General features: G+C 39.1%; 3 protein-coding genes across 4 annotated transcripts in view; 1 reads left to right on the top strand and 2 right to left on the bottom strand.

Moving 5' to 3' along the window:
- LOC117566368 (ninjurin-A) overlaps window positions 1-12,258 on the bottom strand; it is a 43,936-nt gene extending 31,678 nt beyond the window's left edge. For both annotated transcript variants that reach the window (XM_052005801.1, XM_052005799.1), the window contains exon 1: window positions 12,151-12,258. In XM_052005801.1, the coding sequence (XP_051861761.1) occupies window positions 12,151-12,222 (72 nt within the window). In that variant the 5' untranslated portion in view covers window positions 12,223-12,258. The remainder of the gene's footprint in view (window positions 1-12,150) is intronic.
- LOC127565730 (uncharacterized) lies at window positions 6,386-8,760 on the top strand. Its single transcript, XM_052005798.1, has 2 exons — window positions 6,386-8,441; window positions 8,510-8,760. The coding sequence occupies exon 1, from the start codon at window positions 6,511-6,513 to the stop codon at window positions 7,342-7,344; it is 834 nt and encodes a 277-aa protein (XP_051861758.1). The 5' UTR covers window positions 6,386-6,510; the 3' UTR covers window positions 7,345-8,441; window positions 8,510-8,760.
- On the bottom strand, window positions 9,101-11,237 carry LOC127565661 (ninjurin-A-like). The gene is made up of 4 exons (XM_052005303.1): window positions 11,232-11,237; window positions 11,030-11,090; window positions 9,444-9,742; window positions 9,101-9,359 (listed from the first exon to the last, which is right to left on the bottom strand). Exons 1-4 carry the CDS (start codon window positions 11,235-11,237, stop codon window positions 9,159-9,161), a joined length of 567 nt encoding a protein of 188 aa, XP_051861263.1. The 3' UTR covers window positions 9,101-9,158.
- Window positions 12,259-14,031: the final 1,773 nt, after the last annotated feature.

Here is a 14,031-nt window from a genome sequence, read left to right as displayed (position 1 = left end):
TTTGCTTCTTTTGTTGAGCAGCCAGCGTAATTTCTGTAGCCTTTGGCCACAGTTCTTGGTGACAGCGTTTAAGTGTGGCGCAAAAGTGAGTCTCTTGCCTAGAACGATACCCAGATATTTCGCAGAAGTAGGTTGTTCCAGTGTCACGCCTTCGAAGTGAATAGCCGGAGTGGTGAAGATTAATCTTTTCAGAGTAAATCACGGGTTTATTGTTTTTGTGGAATTTAGCTTCAGATTCCACCTTCTGCACCAAGCTGCCAAGCTATCCAAGTATCCTTGGAGTCCGTTTGCAGCTTCTACTCTGCTTGGAGAGTTGTATAAGACAGCAATCTCGTCCGCATAAGTTCCAATGAGAGCCTTGGAGGGATCTTCCATATATGCACCCATTGGGATGGGTAGGTCATAGGTGTATAAGGAGTACAGCAGTGGTCCTAGAAGACTACCCTGCAGGACAGGAATTCGGATCTATCCATATACGATTTTAAGATTCCATAGAATGGAGCAGGTAGCACCATTTTTATTTTACACAGAAGGCCATCGTGCCAGACTCTGTCGAAGGCTTGTTGCATGTCTATAAAGACTGCGTTGCAGTACTCTAAGTCGTCAAACGCTTGCAGGATATGTTTTGCCAGCCTGTGAATTTGTTCCACTGTACTGTGCCCTTCGCGAAAACCAAACTGGTGCTCCGGCCAGATGTGACGCTCTCATGACGTCATGCAGTCTATTGGCAATAAGTCGTTCAAATACCTTCGATAACGATGGGAGCAAGCTAATTGGTCGATAGAATTATGTTTCAGCTTCTGGTTTGCCTGGTTTATGAATCATCACAATCGTAGTCATCTTCCACTGCTTTGGAAACACCTGCATTCTCAGCATGGCATTGAAAATGTTTGCAATAGAGGGAATAGCCTTCATTGGCAAAACCTTCAACGTGCGATTGCTTATCCTATCTATGCCAGGTATTTTTTTGGTACTTAACGATTTGATGACGTCACATACTATATCTCCTCAGTTCTCACTGGCTTAATGGGAAGTGACATTTGCAGAGCCATCTGTAGATGCTGTTGCGTGATCCTGACCTGTTCCGTTGAGGTAAAATCGAATGGAGTGAATCGAGCTTCTAAATGGGCTGCAAACGCATTAGCTTGATCTTCTTCATTTCTGGCAAGGCCACCACTAGGGCACTGAACTGGAACCTGCCTGAAGGGTCGTCTTTTCAAGGCTTTTGTGCATCTCCAGAGCGAGTAGTTAGCGTCAACCGTGTAGTCTAATGATGCCAGTTTTTGCTCCTTTCCTTAGCTGCCTTAACAAACATAGTTTTCAACTGCCTTGTAGTCCGGTACCACATTAATCGATCCCAAGGGTCTCGAGAACGGATAGCACGTCTTCGAAGGCGTCGTTTATCTGCAAGAAGCTGTTTGGCTTCCCTTGTGAGGCTAATTCCGTATTCGATTGCATCTGGTTGAGCGGAAGGTGGAGTCGATGCAGCAGCAGCCCTATGTATGGAGTCAGTCAGTATGTCAACTTATCTTCTATGTCATTTCCAGAGTCCAGGGCTCGACTTAATTGCCATGAGCTTTCCAGATGCTGTCTAAATGCTGGCAAATTAGTGTGTTTTGTAATGAGCTGAGGAGAAGTAGTGACGCTAACGGTGACGACAAGGGCTAGGTGATCTGAATCAGCAAATCAGGAATGCCATGATATAAGGCAAAGTCACTGCAGGTAGGCGTGTGGTTGTCAACTTATGGGTACCTTGTGGGCGATCCTGTAGCAAGAACTTTGTCTCCGCAGGCAACGACGACTTCTGATAGTTTGCGTCCTCTGGGTGAGTTGTATGTGTCATCCCACATCCAGTGCCTAGCATTCAGTCTCCGCCAATTAAATATCGTTTAGCGCTAGCACGAAGTATGTCAATGAAGTCTCTTTCTTCAAGTCTATTTTTGGGAGTGCTAGTATAAGCACTAACCTTCATATCTCCTAGTTCAGTAGCAACTTTAATTGTTGATATTTGAGTAGTAAGTGTCTCAATAATTCTTCGAGGAAAGTGGCGTAGAGTACTTCTTCCTAAAACAGCTGCGTCGCCTCCACTGTGATTGTTGTTCGATGGCTTGTAGGCGGGATTGAAGGCATATCCAAAGATTTAGACTGTTTGTCCTCGGTTGAGCCTAATTTCAGACAACAGAATGATGTTAACGTTATTGCTGTGCGCAAACCTCTTTGGCTTTTCCAGCTATGCCGTTGACATTCCAAATAAGAATCTTTAGTGGATTCATTGTGATTCTGGAACGTTAAACTGGAGCTGTTAGCACAAGGCTTAACATTGTGGATTTGTAGCACTTCGTAGCCAAGGGTTTTTAAGTTCTCCGTAATGTCGCTGTTTAACGTACTATGGTGCAGGCCTTTTACAACGATTCTACGGCTTGTCTGTTTTCATTTGGTAGGTGTGAAATTCCAAGCCAACGTTATCCTTATGGTCCACAATGGCTCTGTAGGTATCACTGTCTTTGGGAAATATTTTTATCGTTTCGCCTTGATTGACCTTAACGATAACTTTGTCTCTATTAGCAACCTCATCTATACGTCCAGGAGCAGCCTCATCATTATCATTATTCATAACTGCTGCGTTGTTCACTGTGACATTAGTATCACCTACAGTTGCTTCATCAGCATCATCCGTTTCCGCATCCATGTCCAACAAAGCCAACATGTTGCTTGCCTGAGATCGATTGCTCTGTGTCAGTAGAGCAGCACTTTTGCTGGTGCTTTGGCTGATCACTCTGAGCCGAGAGTAAGCGTGAGCGTTTATGACCATTGAACGCCCTCTAATTCCTAAGGGGAGGCGACAATGGTTGCTTTTTTCTTTTGCCAGTTAAACACTTTTGCGCGTTTACCAGTCTAGTTGCAGCTGCACTGGGTGTAGCAGTATAATTGGTAGCAGAGCTGTGATGGGCATAACCACTACGGCTATCATTGGCTATGCCAGAACAATTGCTGCTAGTTAATGCAGTAGCCAGGTTGTAGGAGCTAGTTGTGGTAGTAGCCATGGAGTACGTGGTGTTGCTGGTAGCTCTCGTAAATGTTAATGTGGTAGTGGTTGCACTGCAACAAAAATGAGCAAAAATGTACCAAACATTTTTCACGGAGATTTTTGTATTTCACAAATTGTGACTTACAAATTGTGATTTACAATATATTACTGTTTACGTAGTGATGGACCTTACATTGGCGCATACACACATATTTTCTCAATTGACACGATACCTCGAAAATCGACTGTATGCGATAATTTCCAGTGCTATTTTCTAACTGAAACAAAATTTGTGTATGGTGGAACTGAGCCATTTGTTAAAATAATATGTGTGAACATAAAATTTTATGAAAAATTTAAATACTAGAACAGGCATATTAAAAATGTACCAAAACGTAAAAAAGTGATCCAATGTACCAACGCATAAAAAATGTACCCGTTTTGGTACATTTGTACCAAAAGTGGCAACCGTGCGCATAAGGCATATTATAGAAACATGGTGTATTCTTTCGTAAACAGCCTGCTTGTTTCCAAGTATGGAGTCAGAAGAAGTGCTACGATCCATTTGACAATTGTAATATTTAATTTCTTAAATATTAGATTGTCAAAATTTGCACTTGGTTTGCAGTTTTGCTGTTGTTTCAAGCAAATGTGGCAGCAAAGCAGAATATCTGACAGAGATAACGGCACATGCGCAGCAGCTTGCCCGTTTGGGCAGGCGCACACTTTGTTGTTATTGTCTTTGTTATCTCTATTACCGACACAGACTTGAGACGATGTCTTAAAATAGAATATTATTAGTGAAAATCACTGTCTGTGTCACTTGTACACTGTAAAATTGGATTTCATTATCGTGTCCAGATTAAGGATGTTTGTTTACTTACTTGGTTTGTTTTAGATGGTTTGTTTGCTTGTTTGGCCAATCAGTTTGCCTGATAAGGCTTAATTCACAGTATATAAAGAAGTCTTCTGGATATATAATTGAGTTGCTATCTTGCCGCTGTGAAGTGAAGTCAAATTAATAATGAGTGGAAAAAGTATTCGTGAAGTACAACAATCCTTTGCCGAATCGCTTGGATTTGGTAAGGAGATCATCTGGGACCTGTGAGTATTGTACACGACATTTGCGATAATATTGAGGATATTCAAGAAACAAAAATCACCTGCGTTAATACAAAAATATTTTATTGTAAAACAATTTAAATTAATTTTATTTCTGTTTGTAGTTTGTCAAATAGGCAATCCGAAATATTGGAAAAAAAGATCCGCACCCTTATTCCTGATCCTGAAAATTACAAACAACGTGCAGTATTTGACAGAATACGTGAAACTTTATTCGATGCAGTTTGGGAACAACGTAAGTAAAACATTCCCCATAATAGTTGGTGTGGTTTATTGTATCGTGAATTCACAGGGAAATACACAAATCGCCAGTCGTTAACATCGATCTTTTATGTGCTGGTTGCCACCGATGAGACGGATGAAGATGATGCTATGAATTCCACAAAATGGTCTTGTCATCCGGTTTTTCGTGCACGTCGCTGCGTTTGTAAGCATGTTCGATTATTATACCCGCACCCATAGGTTTGAAAGGTATTAGAAGGAGTCATCTCCTCGAACCACATAAAGTATATATATTCTTGATCAGCTCTAACAGCCGAGTCAATATAGCCATGTCAGTCTGTTCGTCTATTCGTATGAAATACTGGATCTCAGAGTCTATAAGAGATATAGTAATATTTGCTCCACGATCATTTCCGCCCCCGCAAATCGAATAACAAGCGTAACTATTTCATGATTTTTACTACATATGTACATGCAATCACAAGTTCAGCCTTCATTATTCCTGTGCTCTTAAGAGTATATTGATATACCAAAAACAGTTTTCGGCGTATTTTAGTATTTCGCTAGTCCTGTATAGAACATTGATATGCAAAATACATGTCTTGGTATATTTTAACATTTTGTTAATCCTGTATAGTATATTGAAATTTAGATATATTTTGTTACTCCTTTCTTATATATATATGCCAAAAATAGCTTTTGGTATACTTTAATATTTTCGCTAGTCTTGATAGTGCATTGATATATCGAATACAGTTTTTGGTATATTTTTAGTATTTTGTTAGTCCTGTACACTATATTGATATACCAATTACAGCTTTTGGTATATTTTTTATACATAGCTCTGTATATTTTTAGTATTTTGGTATAATTTAGTATTTCGGCCAGTATATTGGTTTGGTATATTTTAAGAATAATACCGCACTGTTCTACATTCATTGAAAATGGGTGGCGGGTATCTTACAGTCGAGCACACTCGACTTTCGCTTTCCTTCTGGTTTATTATCTTATCTACAATTGCCTAAATCGAACGCTTTACAGCCAGTAGCAATGGACGCAGCAACAACAGCGACGATTGCTGCATGATTTATGTGGACGAAAATGGGCGTGTCTATCAGAACTGGGAGTCCTACTTGGATGACAACGAGTTGCCTGAAGGGATTATGGTGGCACCTCGCCGAGGTGTCTACAATCTCACATCGAAAGGCAGAGTTATATTGGAATCAACGGAAACGCCAGCAGCAGGACCAATTCGCAAAGCAGTTGGCGTCCTAGACAAGTTTTCGGCGGTGGGTGGCTTAGGAGCAGCAGCTGTGCCCGTCATTGGTCTGATGTGCACAGTCGCTGCCCCAATTGTGCTGACAGCTTCAATTGTTGGTGGTGGTTGTGCTGTCTATTCGACGGTACGAGCTGGTGCTCAGCTTATCGATCGCAGTATGCACGATCAGTCGATCAATGTGAAAGATCGCACGGCACGCGGTCAATGGTTGGGCGTGGTGGGTGGTGTTGTTGGTCTTGGGGCATCACGTGCTACAGCAAATGCGATTAAGGTCACAAATGCCGGTAAACGAGTGGGCACAGTACGTGTTGTGTATAATGTGTCTTAGTTAGTCACTAATTAAATCATTCCACAATAGGTTGCTCAGTGGACTGTTAACGGCATGAACATCTCATCCATTGCGATGTCTGGTACGGGCTTAACGAATAGTATCATCGATTTATTACTGGTAATTAAGCTACTACTATTTACCTCAAGGATATTATTGACTCTTTAATTATTCGATTATAGAAACACGACGATGGCGATGACATATCCGCCTTGGATGTGTTACAGTTGTCTACTTCTCTTTTCCTGTTCACGCACAGTCTCTACAATTTCCAGCTGGCATCGAGCCTCATCGATGACACGTCTAACGAACGTATAGGATCGTATCGCAAGACTCTAAGCAATCGACAGAGGTGAGCTGACATGAACAATACTTTAAATATTAACAACAATACAAATTTAAAACTTTTATCTACACAAACTTGTTGATACATTGATATACTAGTACATTTAAAGTATTCCATAATATGTTATAAATATTAAAGCGCAAATTTAATTTGGATACCTGATTTGTGTTTTCAATTGCAGACGGATGTTCGACAAGATGGTGAAGGAGACGACTCGCATAAAGGGCGTTCGTCAGGCCAACGTGGACATTATACGCAATGTGAACGATATACCGTCGCGTCAGCAGTTCAATGATCTGTACAAGATCAACACCAAATTGAAAGAACGTGACATTATTCCATCGTTTGCAGCCAAAGGCAAGGGAGTTCTGCTTAATGGTCAAGTGATCACTAATGCAGCGGATTTGCGTGCCAACGTACAGCATAATGTCGGACCCGATATCATCGCCCGGGTGACAAATCCCAAGCCGGAAACTTTTCAAGGTTCTCGGACAAGTGGCAATAACGGTGCATTTCGAAGCAGTCGTTTTTTAAATGGACCTATACGAATGAGACAACGAAAAACGAACGGGGAAAACGACTGTTGCGAAGGTCTGCTTCCAACATGCGAATTGGCAGCAGAAGCTGTCTTAGTTTTACCCGAACTCTGTGACGAAAAGTCTGGCGAGAGTATAATTAGTGAGGAAAGCTACAATACACTGTTGCTATTGTCCGATAAATTCGACGATGATATGATGCACTTCGTTCTCCAGTTGACAGCTGCATTCCTTAAGAGATATAGAGATGGTCTACATGAGAAGCTTCAGTTTTTTATATCTTCAGAGTCAGTGCTTTATAGGATTGGTACTCATATACTGGACAACTATCGCTCGTTCACTGTAGAAAAACTGGAAATGATCGAGGACAAAATAATGGATGCCATCTATGAATACTTCATATCATTAAATCCCAACAATTATCGGGGTAAATTAAATAGGTGTGATGTCTGCAAAAATTTCTATAAAATTTGCGAATTGTGAAAACAAATATAAAATCTAAAATAATATATGTAAAATTTCAGTTTTACCATCCCATCAGCTTACTGGTAAAACTGTCCAAAATATTAGAACGCATATTTTTGGCCAGCCTATTACCGGTGCTGGAAGACGGCAACTTAATCCAATTTGGTTTTAGGAATCAACATGGAATCTCGGAGCAATGCCACAGAATCTCACAAACGATATTGAGTTTATTTGAGACATAAAACAGGCGTTCGATCGTGCCTGGCATTTAGGCATGCTTTATAAGCTGAAGTCCATCCTATCAGCCCCATTCTTCCTGCTGTTGAATTCCTACTCACATAGGCGGTTGCTGGAACTGCCAGGCGGCATCTCGCCGTTGCTCTCATCGACAGGAGGGAACCTATCGGGAAAATGTCTGCAGAGCGGGGGCGAATGGAGAAAGCCAAAGACAGACAGCCCAATGCCTACCTAGGAAGGCACGGGTTGGATGAATGAAGACAAGATCCCGACATTCAAGAACGACCCATCGTTGCTTTGGCTGGAAGCGACGCTGGACGTGGTGGACAGGAATAACATTCCGTCCATGCCGAAGGCAAAGTTCCTGCTCTCTATAGCTGTGCAGGGCGAGCAGGCACTTCAGCTGCTTAAGAAGCAGAACCCGGACATTCCGATGATGGGTGATGGGTCCGTGCTGAACGCTGATAAACCTTTATCCTGTGATGGGTAGCACGTGATCATACAGATCAATAAGAAGACCGAGGATCTTGTGTACAAGCGCAACGGAAAGATAACATGGGGCTTAGGGAGCGTGTAACTTCGCCTCAAAAAACGCCATCCGAAAAAAAAGACACACACACGTTGAGATCAGGTGAAGTAAAAGTTCAGAGAGCTTGACCGACGCCACCCTGCACCTCAACTTGACAGACGAGACGAAGGAGCTGTCCATGCAGACGACCCCCTGCGAGTTTGCAACCCTTTAAGTCGAAAATGGATTCGGCAAAGCTCCTTCTCGTTCTAGAGGAAGGGTCCGCCTACGCGGCTTTAGTTCAGGAACCGTGTGCAACACGGTCGCAGGGCTGAAGTCGCCTAACTACAATCTATACATCCCGACATTGGTAAGTGGATCGAGAACTGCCGTTCTTGTAAGGAAGGGGTTACAAACTCATCTACTGCCTAATTTTAGCACTAACGATCTAACCGTGGTGGTGCTGGAGAGCTGTGAAGGATGTATGCTTCTAGCATCCTGCTACGTGACCCACGACGTACACGCTCCACCGAAAGAGCTGCGGAGATTGGTGGACATGGTCTGCTTCTCCAACAGCAACTTATTTTTGGTACGGACGCCAACGCCCTCCATAGTGTTTGGGGAAGTCCCGACGTTAATGAAAGGGGTCAGTCAGTACTTGATTTTATTATAAATAAAAATAAATTAAAATTAAATAAAATAAATTATAAGCTAAGACTAGCCAACAGAGATGAGGAATTTACTTATACAGGTCCCACCTCTCGTAACGTGCTAAACCTAACCATCGCGACTAAATGCACCCAACTATATATAGACTAGAATATATCTGGTCAAATTAAATGGATTTTAATTTAAATAAAATGTTTGAACATATAATTTATTAAATTGGCAGGGCAGGGTCGTCAAACAAGCTGTGTTCACCAAAAACTGTGTTCCCGCCCAATTGAATATTCACAGATAAGTTCGCTGCAAAGTGTTTCTAACTTTAATTTTAATATCAAAATAGAATTATTACATAAGAGGATGAAAGTGAATTTTGAATAAAGTCGCGATTATTTTCTCAGACGCAGATTTAAAGAGATTTAAATTACGGCACGCAATCAGTTGTGGATTCAGGAAAAACGGGTGCTTGTTCCTGAACGGCAAAAACTGAGATTAACACATTGACAATGGTTATCATGAAAATGCCAAGGAGTGTGTAATTATTATTTCTGTACGCATGACGGATTTCCTCCTCGTTCTTAATATCGTATCTGTAATTCCATATAAGTCCGATGCCGACGGCAATCTATAAACAAAATATTAAATGAGAGTCGCACCCTCGTAAATTACGGGACTACCAATTTATCAATATTGCGAATGACTAACGCACCTGGAATAAGATGCTCACCGAAATGAACACTATACTGAAATAAAAATATGGTTGATGGGATTTAGTCTCCCACACATGACGCAGTTGATGCGCATTCGCCGTGAACAGCGCCAAGTCCATCATACCCTGTGCCAGTGTCTTCCTACTCTGGTATACATTTAAATCGGGTGCTGGCCTCTCCACACAACCGTTACAACCATTCGGCATGGGACATCCAACCCGACAGCCGCCTCGCTTTTCATTATCGGCTAGAAGACCATCGTCCACACCAACATTACTGTCATCAGCGTCATCAGTTTCTTGAATTACAAATGTCAATCAAAAGTAATTAAATAAAATTTCGGTATTTCCAAGAGTCGCAAACGAACGTAATTTAAAAATAAAAATAAAAACAAACGTTTCCTGCTTTTCGATAGCATTTATTTAGCTCTTTGGTTAGTCTAAATTATGCAGCTTATCGAGTTTTAATTTTCATAATATTAGCAAAAAAAAAAACATGCGACTTTGACTTAATCTAGTAAAATGCAAAAATCTGCAATTTGGGACGAAATATATTACTCGTAAAGCGATAACTTTACTTATAAAATAGATTTATGTTGCTTTATATTTAATTTTAATTTATTTAAGTACCGGTCGCGAACGTACTCGTACGATTTTTCCATGCTGCTTTATTTATTTTTTTTTACCACTACTTTCTTTTATGAATAACTTAACAGATAACGGGTTTAATGTGTCTAATAACATTTAAAGCAAGAAATTAATTTTGTATTAAATAAATTAAAGTTGGCATGATATTTACACACATATTATGCGGCATTTTATTTGAAAGTTGGACATGTTTAGGTCGATTTTCAAAAAATGCTGTTCGGCCAACGCGTTCTCCGATTAACTCTTTCTACGGTTAGCAACATAAAACGCTTAGCAACTGTTTCTCCATAAACAATTATAGTGTCCTTCTTGGCTGGCGACTGAACGTCTTCCCGTAAGAAAATATCCGAAATAAATTTCCGCCTTTCTTTCCAATCCAAGTTACCTTTTTTAGCATTGCTGTTATTCACATTTTCTGGCTTGACATACTTATTAAACAATACTTAAATAATCTAAATTTTTCTGTTTGAATCGGTTGCTCTTTCTGCCTTTCTTATAGCCTATCCCATATTTTGTTTACAATGATATTTTTTCTGTTCTTCTTGTTTTGAGCTTCTCTTTTCTTCTTTTCTCTATCATATTTCAGCCTTTTTCGTTCTTTTTCTTTCTGTCTCAAAACAATTAAATTTTTTTCAGTTTTCAGGCCAATTTTTTCATAAAAACAACTGAGATATGCTATGAATCTATTGCATTATGAAATTTTAGACATTTCTTTATGAAATTATACAAAAAAAAATTCTAAGAAGATTTTTTTTTTACGGCCGTGGTTGGACTATTTGACTGATATGCCCATATACTAGTTTTCTTTTTTTAGCAGTTTCTTACACAAGTTAGAAAAACACATGCTGAGAGGTTGTTTATAGCGGATGCAGTTTGTTACAACAATTTTAACTCAAGTACATAAATTAAATAAAAAAATTGATAGATACATTACTAACCTGCTTGCGGTCCACTAAGTCCACCTCCATCAATGTCATCAATATCCTCGTTGTTAGTATTCTAAAAAGCAATCGAGTTTTTATTTATTTATTGTTGAAGTAGTATAGTAGTTTTAAATATTAAACAAACTTGGCGATAAAGCTGACCAGTATTCAAATGCAAAAGCACCGCAGCTTCCGTCACGTTTGCTGATTAATTCACTTCCATACTTCTTTCTATGTGTATGCTAAAAATGCGTATAAATGTGAGCTAGAAAAATACCCAGTAAAATTGGGTTTCATAATTGTGTCCATATTAGGAAAATTCTTTTTGATCCATAGCAACGTTTTTCCCCAAACAGAATCTATCCGCCATTTACATTGGCAATTATCAGCTAACTCTTCACAATCATATTTATTGCGAGACTTCCTGGCGCGAGAGTGTATATAAAATTTGATTTGCGTTCTATGTAGTAAGCTAGTAAGCTAAGCGATAAGGTGGGTAGAGTATGATCCAGCATCTTTATGCTCTCCATATAATACTATTAATTGTAATTTAAGTTTTCTATTTAAAACTTTTCGCATAATAAGTAACACATTTTATTGTATTTTGATTTAGAGTTTTTATACACGCTACTCATACGGTAGAAGGGTATTATAACTTTGTGCCGGCAGGAAATGTATGTAACAGGTAGTACGAGGCATCTCCGACCCTATAAAGTATATACATATAATATCTTGATCAGCGTCAACAGCCGAGACGATCTAGCCATGTCCGTCTGTCCGTCTGTGTGCCTCTCCGTCTATCCGTCCGTCCGTATGAACACTGGATCTCAGAGACTAAAAGATATAGAGCTATAATTTTTTTCGAAGGCATTTGTTATGGTTGCACGCAGATCAAGTTTGTTTCAAATTTTTGCCAGACCCACTTCCACCCTCGCAAATCTACAAAAGTCGAATAACAAGCGTAATTTTATAGCTCTATATCTAATTCTGAAAATATTTGCTTTTTGCAATATTTTGCTTTTTCTCACAGTCGAGCACACTCGACTTTAAAATTGTCTGAGTTAAAGTAGAGTATGTACACTCACAAATGAGTATAAATAGATGTTATTTCATTTGTGTGCATAAATGTAACTTACTTGACTTTTTGCTAGCGATTTATCAGCGTCCAGTTTATCCATTTGAAGTGTAATATGCTTTAGATCGGTCATTTTACAATTACAAAAAACGTATTTAATTGACAATGCCAAGAATTTGAATGAATTGAAGACAAAAACCAAAAATCTAAATGAATTTCTTTGTTGCTTTTTGCGCCTCTGTCTTTGATTTATACACTTGATAATATCACTTGATGTGTTTGTGGGGAAAATGAAAACTCGTGCGCGTTTAGCAACCGCGTCTGACCCTAATAACCACACAACTGACACTGAGCAAAAGAGCTACGGAGACCCAGACCTCCAAACCTAAATCTCTATCCGAGATTAAATAGCATCCGGTAACTCTGCTATCGCAGAGTCATATAACATAAATAGTTACTCGAACTTAAAGTTTCGCGAACATTACAAATTTCCTACAAGATTGGAAATATCGTGTGTTCCGAAAATCAACTCTACAAAGTTATCGCAAACATTAAAAGTTTCCTACAAGAATGTATCGTATGTTCCGGAAACAAACAAGTTACGAGAGCATTAAAAATTTCTTATAATCCGAAATATCGAGTATTCCAAAAAACCAACCAAATTATGTGAATTCAGACCTAATGCAGCGTGTTTAAAAATACTACACCTAAAAAAATATATTTGAAAAGAATTATACTCACAAAATAAAAAAAATTAATATCGTTTTACAAGAAATTATCAATAAACTGAAAAAAATAAAATAAAACCCATTATATCAATGATCATCCAACAAGACGTTGCAAAGAACAAAGAAGAACCAAACCATAGAGGAAAGACCAACCACAGACGAAAGAAGGAAGTCCAACCCTTGACACTAGCTGCGTGCTCTACAGATATTTTTAATTGTTAAATTAAGTTTAAAATTCAGGAGCAGATTGCAGAGCTAAAATTGAAGCTCTCAATTAACACAAGTACAGCTCAGTAATATAAAACCAGAGTTATCAATGATTCGATTTGATGTTGTCAAGTCTGTCGCTGAGCTTTTGGGATACTTTAATCAATATGTCATAAAGATGTATAAAACAAATAGGAGAACTAACAATTTTAAGAAACAAAGTAACGGGAAAAGCTAACGACACATTAACAAATCATGGCACAGTCCTGAATTTTGAAGCTAGATTAGATTTCGCTCACAGTGATAAGCGCCCAATTTATATAATTGAACAAGAATTGAGCGTTCTGAGACAAGGTAAAACAAGTAAGAAAGCTACAGTCGAGTGTACTCGACAGTGAGATACCCGCTACTCATTTTGAATAAAAGCAATATATTTTGCGGTATTATTCTCAAAATATACCAAATATACTGAAAATATACCAAATGGTATATGTGGTATATCGATATAGTGCCACATTCAAAATATACCATAGACGGCACAATATACCAGATTGTCAGCCAAAGTAACTAAGACCCCCAGTAAGTAGGCGTTTTTGCCCATACAAAAGTATTTCTTTAATAACTTCGACAATTTTTATCTGATCGCAACCAAATTTTCAGGAATCATAACTACTATAATTATTACTGTATATATATTAAAATTCGTAACTCTAGCTTCAAAATTACGCTTGTTATTCGATTTTTTTGATTTGCAGGGGCGGAAGGGGGCGTGGCAAAAATTTGAAACAAACTTGATCTGCGTACAAACATTACAAATGCTGTCGAAAAAATTATAGCTCTATCTCTTTTAGTCTCTCAGATCCAGTGTTTCATACGGACATACGGCCAGACACACAGACGGACATGGCTATATCGTCTCGGCTGTTGATGCTGATCAAGAATATATATACTTTATAGGGTCGGAGATGCCTCGTTCTACCTGTTACATACATTTCCTGCCGGCACAA

Source organism: Drosophila albomicans, chromosome 3 (genome assembly GCF_009650485.2).
Source record: "Drosophila albomicans strain 15112-1751.03 chromosome 3, ASM965048v2, whole genome shotgun sequence".
NCBI classification, from domain to species: Eukaryota; Metazoa; Arthropoda; class Insecta; order Diptera; family Drosophilidae; genus Drosophila; species Drosophila albomicans.
The sequence above is the reverse complement of the archived record's forward strand: the minus strand, read 5'-3'. Positions and strand labels throughout refer to the sequence as shown.